Source organism: Etheostoma cragini, chromosome 19 (genome assembly GCF_013103735.1).
Source record: "Etheostoma cragini isolate CJK2018 chromosome 19, CSU_Ecrag_1.0, whole genome shotgun sequence".
Classification (NCBI taxonomy): domain Eukaryota; kingdom Metazoa; phylum Chordata; class Actinopteri; order Perciformes; family Percidae; genus Etheostoma; species Etheostoma cragini.
Genome location: NC_048425.1, coordinates 2,812,967 through 2,826,193, shown reverse-complemented (window position 1 = coordinate 2,826,193; position 13,227 = coordinate 2,812,967). Strand labels below are relative to the sequence as shown.

The following is a 13,227-nucleotide window of genomic DNA, read 5'->3' as shown; positions in this document are numbered from 1 at the left end:
AAGTCATAGTGTGGTATGTCGAAAAAAAGTGACAAAAGTCATAGTATAATATGTCCAAAAAGTCATAGTATAGTATGTCGAAAAAAGTGATAAAAAAAGTCATATTATAGTATGTCGAAAAAAGTGATACAAATGTCATAGTATAGTATGTCGAAAAAACTCATAGTATGGTATGTCGAACAAATAGTCATAGTATAGTATGTCAAAAGAAGTCGTAGTATAGTATGTTGAAAAAGTCTTAGATTAGTATTATGAAAAAGTCATAGTATAGTATGTTAAAAAAAGTCATAGAATAGTAAGTCGAAAAAAGTGATAAAAAGTCATAGTATAGTATGTCGAAAAAAGTGATAAAAAAGTCATAGTATAGTATGTCGAAAAAAGTGATAAAGTAGTCATAGTATAGTATGTCGTAGAAAATAGTCACAGTATAGTATGTTGAAAAAGTCTTAGTATAGTATGTTAAAAAAAGTCATAGTATGTTTAAAAAGTGATAAAAGAATTCATAGTATAGTATGTCGAAAAAAGTGATAAAAAAGTCATAGTATAGTATGTTGTAAAAAAATAGTCACAGTATAGTATGTTGAAAAAGTCTTAGTATAGTATGTTGAAAAAAGTCATAGTATGTTTAAAAAGTGATAAAAGAAGTCATAGTATAGTAAGTCGAAAAAAGTGATAAAAAAGTCATAGTATAGTATGTCGAAAAAGTAATAAAAAAAGTCATAGTATAGTATGTCGAAAAAGTAATAAAAAAAGTCATAGTATAGTATGTCGAAAAAAGTGATAAAAAAGTCATAGTATGTCTCAAAAAGTGATAAAAAAGTCATAGTATATTATGTCGAAAAAAGTCATAGTGTGGTATGTCGAAAACAAGTGACAAAAGTCATAGTATAGTATGTCGAAAAAAGTGATAAAAAAAGTCATAGTATAGTATGTTGAAAAAAGTGATAAAAAAGTCATAGTATGTCTCAAAAAGTGATAAAAAAGTCATAGTATAGTATGTCAAAAAAAGTCATAGTGTGGTATGTCGAAAACAAGTGATAAAAAAGTCATAGTATAGTATGTTGTGAAATATCATAGTATAGTATGTCAAAAAGTGATAAAATAGTCATAGTATAGTATGTCGTAAAAAATAGTCACAGTATAGTATGTTGAAAAAGTGATAAAAGAAGTCATAGTATGTCGAAAAAAGTGATAAAAAAGTGATAGAAAAAAAATTGGGAAAAAGTAAAAGTATGTCGAAAAAAGTGATAATAGTCATAGTATAGTACGTCAAAAAAGTCTTAGATTAGTATTTTGAAAAAGTCATAGTATAGTAAGTTGAAAAAAGTCATAGTATAGTATGTTGAAAAAAGTGATAAAAAGTCATAGTATAGTATGTCGTAAAAAATAGTCACAGTATAGTATGTTGAAAAAGTCTTAGTATGTTTAAAAAGTGATAAAAGAAGTCATAGTATAGTAAGTCGAAAAAAGTGATAAAAAAGTCATAGTATAGTATGTCGTAAAAAGTCATAGTATGGTATGTCGATAGAAAGTGACAAAAGTCATAGTATAATATGTCAAAAAAAATCATAGACTGGAGTCAGAGGACATTCAGAAACCGTATCTTAATCAAAGCAGCTCGGAAAGCTTTTTTCTAAGTTTGTATGCGTGTGTAAGCAATGGAGACACAAAATAACATCCCAAATCCCAGACTAAGTGTTTTTTTTCACAATATGGCCACTTTAAAACACAAATATTTCCACAATTTTACATACTGACATCAGCTGAATGAAATATTTCCACACACCCACATGTGTGTCTGATAAGGTGCATACATCAAAGGGAGGCCACAGTGTCTCGGTGTCTGCTTAATGTCTCCACTAATCTAGCCTGGGCCCCAACACACACATATGCTTACCACGTGTCAGTGTGTGTGTGTGTGTGTGTGTTCAGGTACCTTGTACAGCGCAGTTGTCTTGCTGGTTTCCATTAAGTTCAGGTTTATCCTCGGCTACAGCAGCGTCTGGTATGAAACACAAAGACAAGACAGAATCTCAGTGGGGCGTCTCATAAAAAAAAAAACACAGCACCTTGTAACCGTGCAGGTCAAAAACAAACTGGATTTACAAAGAAGTAAATCCAGTCTATAAAAAGTCAGAAAATGCGAAAATGAGCCCAAATTGCTTGTTTTGTCTGGCCAACAGTCCAAAACCCAAATATATTAACTTGGTTATCATACAACATGAAGAAAAGCAACAAATCTCCACATCTAAGAAGCTGAAACCAGCAAATATTTGTTTTTGGTTTGGAGCGCCCCGTACAGTATCAACTGCGATGGTTATTGTAGCATTCGTTTACAGTAAAGCCATACAAAGAGATTGGGGGGGGGGGGGAGCACTGAAACGGGTGGCTTTGTTTCTAAAATGAGTGGAATAATTATGTCTGGCATGACCAGATGTTTCATAAATATTTTAAATAACACAAAACAACTACATGGTGGTAGGTATTACATCTAATTCCATATACTTCTTTAGTAAATATTATATTTTGTCAGGGCTCTGGGTCATGTGATAAGTGAAAAGGAGCTCTCACCTGAGACTATTGTCGACGCATATGCAGGACGCCAAAAACTAAAACTACCGTTGTACTAGTCTGGACACGTTGCCGTGCCAACGTTGCAATAAAGGTTGCATAAATACCATGTACGGTACATCTGCTGTCAGCTTACTAACTGATTGTGCGTTTTGTGGAGATTTGGACTCAGATTTGGGAGTGGAAGTGGAGAGGCCTTGTTCGCCTGTTTGGAGCTGGCTGATGAGTGTGACAGTGCTAGATACACTGGGATACACTTTTTTCGTGTCATTGGACGACGACAAAATATAGATATTCTATCTTAACGTTTCTTAACTGTGTGTTTGTGCTTCGTTTCTGCGCTTAGAGAGGCCTCTCAACAGACTGTAGGTCGAACACCGATTGGTCACTGTTACATTTTAGTTGTGTTCCAGCAGTGCCGCGATTGGATTTCATAAGGGCGAATTGTTAAATTGTCACAATGTAATTTAAAATCTGCTTTAAAAATAAACACATGTTTATTTAGCATGTTTGTTTCTCCATATGTGCTCGTGCTGTGTTCCCCAAGTGGTAGGCCAAGTCTCAGCTGCTACAATGAGTTATTTTAGTTTTTTTTGCCCCCCCCCCCACGTTGTTAAATGTCAAACTCACTTCCCAAAAATCACAATGCCTTAAAAAATGTCCCAACATTGCAAAGGAAATGTACTCAATTTCCCCAAATAATGTTAGTTTTGGAACTGTTCTCTCTTTTTAAATGTTTGCACTTCGTAAAAGATGTCCTCATTCCTTATTTCCAAAAACAGATTAAATCACAGAAAAACAAGAAATAAGACCAACAACCAAAAAAGAACTGTAGAGTGAAACATCTAATCAAACCAAACTAAAATTGTGATCCAAAGAACAATCAGAGTTTAAACTAGAAAGAAGACTCAGGGTGATAGAAGGATTCCTTAACAAACAGGGAAACATCAAAGAAAGAGTGAGCAGTGAGACAGAGTGGAGGGGAACAGACTACCAGACATGGCGGCGTACCGTTCTTGTTGGTGTTCGCTGTGTGCAGCGGCTCAGGAGACGGGGAGGACGAGGACGAGTGTTTCAGAGCGTCCTCCACCCTTTCCCTCCTCTTGGACTCAAACTCCAGCGCCTCCTGCAGCTTCCTCTTGGCTTTCTTCTCCTTCTTCAGGCGCTTCTGGATGGAGGCTGACGGAGGAAGACGAGGGATACGTGTGATCACATGAGGGGAAATAAGTCCCAGGAGTCATTTTGTGTTTCCGTTTGGACGTTTCAAAGCGTGGTTGTGTGATGGAGAAACAGGCAGGAGTACCACAGAAGCTTTATCAGTTTACTTGCACGCTATATTTAGAATATTTTACGCTATATTCAGATTATCTTCACAGCTTTTCCTTGAGGTTAGACAGCCCTCTCTGACGGGAACTGAAGCCGTTATATCTGGTCCCTTTTGGCTTGAAGAGAGCGACAGAACGTCTTCAGTTCCCCTGTCTTTCCCCAAGGTGAAGCAGTTAAACATATTCTAATGATAGTGTTCACTTTTACTGATTTAAAGGTGTCTAAAATACATTTAGCGGCTGCCCCCGTCCACAGCAGTGAATCCCACTGCTTAGCTTCCGTGTTGGTTCTCCTTCCTGCTCCTCCAGCCTGGGGGCGTCCCGACCGCCGTCTACCGTAGATAATACTCCGACTATGGGGGAGCAGCTCACACAACAACTCTTCAAAAGATACAAACTGTCCCTTTAACCCTTGTGTTGTCTTCCAGTCAAAAATAAAAATCAACACTTTTGACACTTTTTATCAATGTTTTTAACTTTTTCTTAAGTTTTAACTTCCGTTAACACTAACTTATTAACTTCAATTTTACAGTGTTTTTGGGGGTTTATGGTCAATAAACCTCATTTATAGAAAATTAAATCTAATGTTTGAGTTAGAAAATCAGTAATTAGGAGTTATTTAGCCCAAAATTATGGTGATGGATAATCACTGACTGCAATATGTCAACCTGTTTTTACAAAACCACTTCCATTTGTTTTTCAAATGCTATAAAATTGAATAGGACACCCCAAAATTAATGAAAGTAGAGATTTGTATTTGCCAAAGAGCGTTGTGTGGAATCAATCATGTTATTTTGGGTAATTAAAAAAAACATTGATATTGGAAAAGGGGTAAATTTGACCCGAGGACAACATGATGGTTAAGCTGCCTCACGTATTTCTATTTCGATTAAAGCTCCCACATTTCCCTGAGTGCCTTCAAACAACTCACATGTCGTCCCATGTGCAGGAGCAGATTAGATGATAAGACCAGTTAGAGAAAAAGGTTTCTACTCAAGAGAATCGTTTCTTTCTCAAGTTCTTCCATCTGTGTTTCTAGGTGTGTCATTGTACAGCAAGTATTTGAAATGGCTGTTTTTCTTGTTATTGTGTTAATCTTTACCTCTGCTCTGTAGTTCGGAGGTGAGCTGTCGTTCAAGACTCTCTCTCATCTGTCTTTCTCTGTAGAGCTCCATCTTCAGCTCTCTTTTCTCGGCCTGGATCTGTTTGTCCTGCACCCGGGCGTTCTCCACGGCCACCTTCAACAGGCCCTGAGAGGAGGCGGTTCCAAGAAGAAGAAGAAGTCTTGTTATAGGGAAAATCTCTTTACAAGACATGGGTTTGGACCTTAGTGACAATATTCAGATGTTGAAACTGAAGTATCAACGGTTGGAGTATTATTTGCTGATATTAGGGATCTAACATCTTGATAAAGTCTGTTTACAAAGTGTCCGCTTTTAATATTTGCGGTTAAATCTAGGGGTGGGAACCTCTGGGCACCTCATGATCCGATTCTCCATGATCCGATTCTCCATGATTCGATTCTAAACCGATCATCAACACATCTCAATGCATCACTTTTGTTTGTGTGCATTTCCATGCCTGATAAAAATGAAGAAGAAAAAAAAGCTTAGATTTGGACATATGCAGTATTTGTCACACTCCAGTTTTAATGAAATGTTTTAAATACTGAGGTTTTTATTGCGTAGCCATCTCATCAACAGAATTTGTGTTTTGCCTAATTATTTTATGCATGTCTGATTTGATCATGTGTATATACTGTATATAAAATGTTATTTTGTTTTCCTTTTGGCCCTAAACCCTAAGTTGTTGTCCATTGTCCCGTCCTCTTTCTGTCACTCTGTTTTCTGATTTGTACGTCTGAAGACAGTAACTATTAAATAAAAATCAACACGTTTAAAATAAATAAATCGATTATAAACTTATCTGCATAGAGCATTGAATCGTTTTAGAGAGAATCACGATGCATTATTGCATAACATCCTATATTTAACTTTTAATGTTCTACTGTTCTTCTTGTGTGTACATGTTTCATGGAACATCATAAACATATTAGTTATTTGTGTCATTTGTATTGTTGCTTGTCGAAATTAGTGATCACAGTGCTTCTGTTTTCGTTTTTAAACTGATTTCATTTACATGTTTTTTACTCTACATTTTCACGTTTTAAATATAGATTCTTATAATAAAGAAGTATTTTTCTTTTCTATAAGTGGTTTATGTAACACACCAAAGTACTGTGGCAATTCCTTGTATGTGACACCTTCTTGGAAATAAAACAGATTCTGTTTATTTTGGTCATATACACTGTCTAGATGTTTGAAATACGAGTGGGGGGTGAACCTGTGATTAACCATGATGACGGTGGCTGTGGCTCAGATAGAGCGGTTGCCTGCCAATCAGAAGGTTGGTGGTTCAATCCCTGGCCCTGCAGTTTCATGTTGAAGTGTCCTTGGGCAAGACATTGAACCCTAAGTTGCTGTGTGTCAGTGTCCATCTGATGAGCAGATGGTACCTTGTACAGTAGCCTCGGCCACAGTGTGAATGTTTTTTTTTTATTTATTTAAAAGCGCTTTAATGGTTAAGACTAGAAAAGCGCAGTCCTTTTTTATTTTTACAGCAAAGAATGTCTACTAATGTTTAATATTGCTGTTTTGTATCAATAATCCTTATTGGTGATGTTTTAACACTATAATATGGCCCTGAATGCTCTATTAACCTCTAACACAAGAGTCTTTTAAATCAATTAAAGCGGGATCGTACCTGTATGTTGGTGAGCAGGGTCTCCACTGACGACAGGCCGTCAGCGAATAGGAACGGAGCAGGGAAGCCGGGGGGCAGGGCTTGTCCCAGCGAAGACTCTTCTGTGAAGAAAAGATATCAAAGACATTTATTTTGGGGGGGGGGGGGGGGGGGGGGTTGGTTTACCTCTTTTATGGCACTCTTTATTGTGACTAATACTACATACTAAAATATCAACACATCACATTAATAAAATAACAGAATACTGTCCTGTCTTTTTTTGGGCTCTGTGTAGTAATCTTATGACTGATAAATGATTTTTGACGCCAATATCGATACAAATATGTGGTGATTTAAAAATTTAGACTGATTAAAATACAAAAATTATGATATGAAAATTCAAGTCCTTTGAACAAAAACAACAAAACAGGTACGTTGTAGAGCGCCCTCTGGTGGACAAACTGTGCAACGCCGAAACTCACAACATGGTTGACCGTCCGTTTTTATTTTATTTTTGAAATGTTCATTTATCGGCCATTATAAATGCCGATACCGATAGTTATCGCTAAAATGCCTAATCTCAGCCGATCATATCGGTCTGGCTCTAATCTTATGTAGCTGTTGCTTAGCATTTAACAAACAGACAAGAGAGGGGTATCAATCTTTTCATCTACAAAAATTCTCAGCAAGAAAGCAAATAAGTATATTTCACCAAATGTCGAGCTATTCCATTAATAGCCATTACACGTGTGTTTCTTTTAAAAGTAAATGTACGTCGTCACAAGCTCCGTGTGAAGTTTATGAAATGTTGATGTTTACTAAGGTATAAAAGGCAACGAAGCAGCATCACAGAAATCAATTACAACACACACACACACACACACACACACACACACACACACGTCGTTAGTATTCAGACAATCATGTGTGGTACTAATTGGCAGGGATTAAAGACATTCTTGATTTGTGTGTGTGTGTGTGTGTGTGTGTGTGTGTGTGTGTGTGTGTGTGTGTGTGTGTGTGTGTGTGCGTCACAGTGTCTGATCAGCCCTTAATGCCTAACACACTGACAACTGGGTTAACTCTGCTGTGAAATTAACGCTGATTAAGATGCACTTTCATACAATCTCACACACACCAACGCACACACACACACTCTCTCTATTCCCTATCTGCCACTTCATCCATACATCCCTTTACTCCACCTTTCTGCTCATATCTTTCCTCATCACCTTTTCTTCACTTCCCCATGTGTTTCTTTCTCTAATCTTCATCGTTTAAACTTTCCTCCGCTTTGTTTCCTTTTTCTCTTTCCAAATTTCCTGGTCAGTCTTCCTCATGCTATTCTCATCCTTTTTTCCTTGTGTTTTTTTTAAAGCTTTGACATTTTGGGCCAAGACACATGTGATTAAGTGAATTAAGTTTAAAAAGTGTTAGGAGAAAGTGGAGTGGATCAGGGGGATAAAATGTGAGCAGAGTAAAGGACAAACAATGTGCAGAGGAGAGACTATGAGGAAAAAGTGGGATGAAATATAAATGGAGAAACAGCATAATATGGAGATGAGGGAGGAAGAAGAGGGAGCGTTTATAAGGATTTAAAAAAAAAAGAAAAAACATTTCAATAAAAAGAGGAGGGGGAAGGATTATAAAAATGAGTTGAGGGAGGAAAAACGATAAGAATGAACACTTGGTGTCTGAGTAGCGTTTCCTTCTACTGTGGCCCAATGAAATGCTTTTATTTTTTAAAAGGAGCAGCAGAGAAAACGCAGACATTGAAGGACGCAGCGTGTTAATTAATGCACACTAATCAATTTTATGAGTAAAGTTACCGTATTAAAAAAAACACCTTTCTGAACGGAATTTGGCAAATTCCTCAAAACTGAGCCCCAACATTTAAAACACTTTTCTTCCGCTGGTCACAAATTTGAATTAAACAACACACAAAAACTGTGTGAGGATATGACACACAGTGAGGTCACTCTCTCTCCCAAACACAGGTTCAGTTTATTATGTCGTTCTGCAGCAGTAATTGCTCCAATATACCTTCCAGATGGAGGGAGAACATTTCGTTGTCTGTAATTCTCCCCTGAGATGAGCAGTAAACACTTTCTGTGTCTGAGTGGCTTTTATACGTTTTCTAGTTATCAACAGGAATGTGTTTTAATGTTTTAATGAGCCGTCCAGGATAGTTTGAGTACAGTATCGCAGAGTCTTGGTACGGCATTTTAGTCCAACATGACGCACACTCAGAACTGTAGTACATTGGTGTACGTAAATAGGATTTTACGGGTCATTTAAAACTGTGTCGAGGGAAACTCTGGTTTATTTTTTATTTAAAAGACGGTCATTGGTGCAAAGGTATCTTCAGCTACTGCAATCCGTTCTCATTCCCAACTCAAACAAGGACCCTACGTGTGAAACTACGACGCTTCACATGGTTAACGTCGTGAATTCATACACTACTACTTGGTTAGGTTTAGGAAAAGATGATGGTTTGGGTTAAAACGAGTATGTTTGTTACGCTACGTGAGTTAAATCAAGTGAAAGTTGACTTTGGGTTTCACGCGGGAAATGAACAGCAGTCCCATTTCCAAGAGCTCACCATACAAGACACTTTGATAATGCTGCATGGGGATTTTCTGAAAGTTTTTCGGGGCGTTTTGCAACCGTTCCGCTGTCTTTTTTTCGGCGTTTGTTGCAAATCTCTTTACACTGACTTACTTTCATTTTTCGGGCGCTCGACTCAAAGCTTTTTCTGGGATCACAGAGAGCCTAGAGAGATGAGCACTAAATACAGATGATACTGTTTTTGGTTGAACTATTCCTTTAAAATCAACATTCTCTTCTTTAAGAGAAGCAGATTTGTATTGATTATGAAGGAAGCTGCTCCTGCTGATGTCTGCAGGGCAGCTTCAGCAGTTTGAATGGAGAGGAAATAAGGAGAGGCGGCGAGGAGAGTGAAGAATTAGCTGAAAACAGAATGTGTTATAAGAATGGAAAATACAGAGTGTGTGATGGAGGGAGGAGAGGCCCCACATGCTTTTAGTGTGTGACCTCTTGACCCCTTTTAGCCATGTCTCCTTCACTTAGCCTCCCCCCCCTCCCCCCTTCATCTATGTATCTATTTATCTATCTATCTCTGCCTCCCTTGTTCATTCCTCTGATTGATTGCTCAGAGACAGGTGATCAATAGGAGGGGCTGAACATCCTGACGCTTCTGTTTCTGTGGGTTTCTGCGAGTGGGTTTCTGCAAGTGTCTTTGTGTGTGTGTGTGTGAGAGTGTGTGTGTGTGTGTGTGTGTGTGTGTGTGTGTGTGTGTGTGTGTGAATACAGTAGATGAGGAAAGCGCTCTAAGTGAGGACAATTTGTCAGTTGTCAAAAACGAAATGGGTGAGGGTTTAGATTAAGATGGGTAATGGAATATATGTACTTATATAAGTGTGTGTGTGTGTGTGTGTGTGTGTGTGTGTGTGTGGTCCAACCTTTGTCCTTTGTTATTTTCTTGATGGGTGCAGCAGGGTTGGGCATTGCAACATCTGCATCAGCAGACACCAATCCTGTTGAAAGAAAAAGCACAGTGAGTTTTGTGTGTGTGTGTGTGTGTGTGTGTCTGTGCCTGCGTGCATGTGTGTGTGTGTGTGTACCCAGTCTTTCGGGTGAGCTGGAGGCCGAGCTGCTGGGCTGCGACTGCAGAGGAGTGTTGATCTCATCAACAGATGGAGAGAGAGAGGGACTGTCACACACTCTCTCCTGCAGAGAGAGAGAAAGAGAGAAGGAAAGAGAGTGAGAGAGCGAGTGAGAGAGACACAGAGAGAGACAGAGAGGGTATGAATGTGTGAGATGTAAATAACTGTATTGATGGAAGATCTGAAGTGAATCATTAGAGGTTTTACTGTGGTTACTATGGGTTACCAATGACTGGCATTGATTTAAGAGAGGACACTGCCCCGTTGGCGATGTAGCATAACAATTAAATTCAATTTCAATTAAATTTTATTTATATACCGCCAAATCACAGTTAACAGTTAAACTAATGGATAATACATATGATAAATGAAATGATCCATGAAGTAGAATATATCTTTTTCTTGTGGGAGGAAAAATTAGCCTCAGTTTGTTTTTGGGATTTAAGAAGACCACCATACATTTCCATTAAATCTCGGGGCTTCAAAATGGCAGTCCACAAACCATTGGGTGACGTCACTGATGTTACGTACACTGTTTTTAGGGTCTATACATGTTAGATAAACACACATATTATTTCCTTTCATTTAAAACAGATATATTAAAGATATTATAAAAGTTCATTATAGAGGAGATCCTCAGGGAAGCTACTGGGGTCCTCGATGGTTGTCATTTACAATGTATTATTTTAAAGTTTCACCTTGATGACAGGTGCCCGGTGTACGTGGGTGTGTATCTGCTGGGCTGCGGCGGCCATGTTGGCGATGGTGTTGAGGTGGTTCATCTGTGACATTGCCATGGCCACAGAGGCAGGCGGCAGCCCCATAGGCATCAGAGGGTGGGGCATCATCATGAAGGGCAGGTCCAACCCTGAGTGAGAGAGGAGAGAGAGAGGAGAAAGAGGGTGAGGGAGAGCAACAATTAAAAGGGAAATACATTTAAATGAAATGAAAGAGACGAAGGTCACGTTCTCATTTTAATCTGCAATATACAGTTTCTTTGATACTGCAGTTGATATTCTGTAATATACATATGGGTAATGGCAAAAGTGTTTTTCTGAATATATATAAATATATATCTATATACTGTATATATAATGTGGCTTCCGGTTGCACTACAAATTCATTTTACTTGAACAATGCAGTGTTAAACATTTAGAAACAAATAGAGATTTGAACCTTATTGAAGTTTGCAATGGGAAAATAATCGCTAATTGAAAAAATAATCGCTAGATTTATCAACAGCTGTGAGGAAGGTTACAGTCTCCTTGCAGAGCGGATGTTTTAATCTCTTCAATGGACATTTAAGTCACATGCTTCATGTACGTCATAATCAATTATGCTTTTATCAATACACCAACTTACACACCACAACAAGAGCACGAGAAACACACCTCCTGATGTTGTGTTGAGGAAGTTCTGCTCAGATTGTTTATGTAATGCGTAGTTAGTGAAGCTTTTTCACACAAATAAGCCGATGGTCCACTGTTTATGCAGCTGTAACACTTGTTTAACTGGAACATTTGACATATCTGCAATGCATAAATAAGATATAATATTACTAACTATGTGAAAGGCTGTTGTGTTTAGTTTTTTTGTTGCAGTTTTTCTTCTCTGCAGAAAAAAATTGCTAAAAGTAGCTTGCTTTTAGTAAAAATTGTGAAGCTGACGGATACATTTTGTCATTGTACAATCCATAATCTTGATTGCCAGACTCTGCAGACCGTCACTGCTATTTAATTAACAGGTTTCAGTTGTTTTGTTTTATAAATGTACCCGAGACCCCCTGGAAAGAAGTATTGATAGTGAGTGGACTTTTCTGCTACAGTACAATTGATCTTGCTTCTGACTTTGTACAAGCTTCATACTGCCAGCATCACATCTAATCTTTGTTCTGAGTTTTTTATGTTTAATCATTTCTACATTTTTTTTTCAATTAACAGTGAAACATGATCTTTGTGTGTGTGAGTGAGAGAGAGAGAGAGAGAGAGAGAGAGAGAGAGAGAGAGAGAGAGAGAGAGAGAGACTGGATTTTGAACTTGTGTTGAACTTAACCTTGAGGATAAAGAGAGAGAGAGAGAGAGAGAGAGAGAGGTGTCACCTAAGTGTCAAAAGTCTTGCTAATAAAAGTTGACAAAGCAGAGGAGGGAGAGAAAGAAAGAAAGGCAGAGGTGAAAATACGGAGGTCAAAGGGTTAAAGGGGCAAAAGAAAATGACTTTTTTTTTTTTTTTCACCATCTCCTTTCTCTCATTTCACTCCTGTCTTTTTTGTTTTTTAAAGCTTACCTTTTTGTTTATTACTTATCTTTTTCTTTCCACACCTCTTCCTTCATCCATCTCTCACTTCTTCTCTTCTCTTTTCTTTTTTGTCATTTGTTTTCCTCATTTTCTTTCCTTTCTCCCTTGTGCCTCTCTTTTTTCACAAACACAGACCCCAACGTGGCATTTGTGACGACGTTCCATTAACTTTAATTCATCCTTTACCCCGGAACCTCCTAAAAGCACAACCCTGATCTTTCACCTCTGACCTCAGCCCCCCCCCTTCCCCAAACTCCCCCAGAACCCATTTTTCAAAGACAAGCTCCCACAAGACGTAAACTCACTTCTGAGAGAGACGTCGCCTCAGCTGTCAAAAACAAACACACACAAAAAATGTGGCAGCGGCTGCTTTCATCCCAATGAAACAATAACACTGATTGCTGTTGTTGTGACGACTGAAGTGAGAGAATAATCAATGTGAGTGTTTGTTGCATCCCGCTGCCCAGTGTGTGTCTGTGTGTGTGTGTGTGTGCGAGCAAACACATTACTTCTGCAATAAGAAACATAGCAAGCATGAGTGTGTTTATGTTTGCCTTTGTCAATATGTGAGTGTGTGTGTGGTGGTGGTGGTGGTGGGGGGGGGGGGG

At 38.2% G+C, this 13,227-nt stretch overlaps 1 protein-coding gene across 1 annotated transcript in view; it reads right to left on the bottom strand.

Annotated features, from left to right (window-relative positions):
• LOC117935015 (dachshund homolog 2-like) overlaps positions 1-13,227 on the bottom strand; it is a 94,374-nt gene that overhangs the window by 11,003 nt on the left and 70,144 nt on the right. Inside the window, exons 5-11 of the mRNA XM_034857105.1 lie at positions 11,023-11,192; positions 10,283-10,388; positions 10,121-10,195; positions 6,660-6,760; positions 4,999-5,146; positions 3,583-3,750; positions 1,937-2,002 (exon numbers count right to left, since the gene is read on the bottom strand). Of these exons, the coding sequence (XP_034712996.1) occupies positions 1,937-2,002; positions 3,583-3,750; positions 4,999-5,146; positions 6,660-6,760; positions 10,121-10,195; positions 10,283-10,388; positions 11,023-11,192 (834 nt within the window). The remainder of the gene's footprint in view (positions 1-1,936; positions 2,003-3,582; positions 3,751-4,998; positions 5,147-6,659; positions 6,761-10,120; positions 10,196-10,282; positions 10,389-11,022; positions 11,193-13,227) is intronic.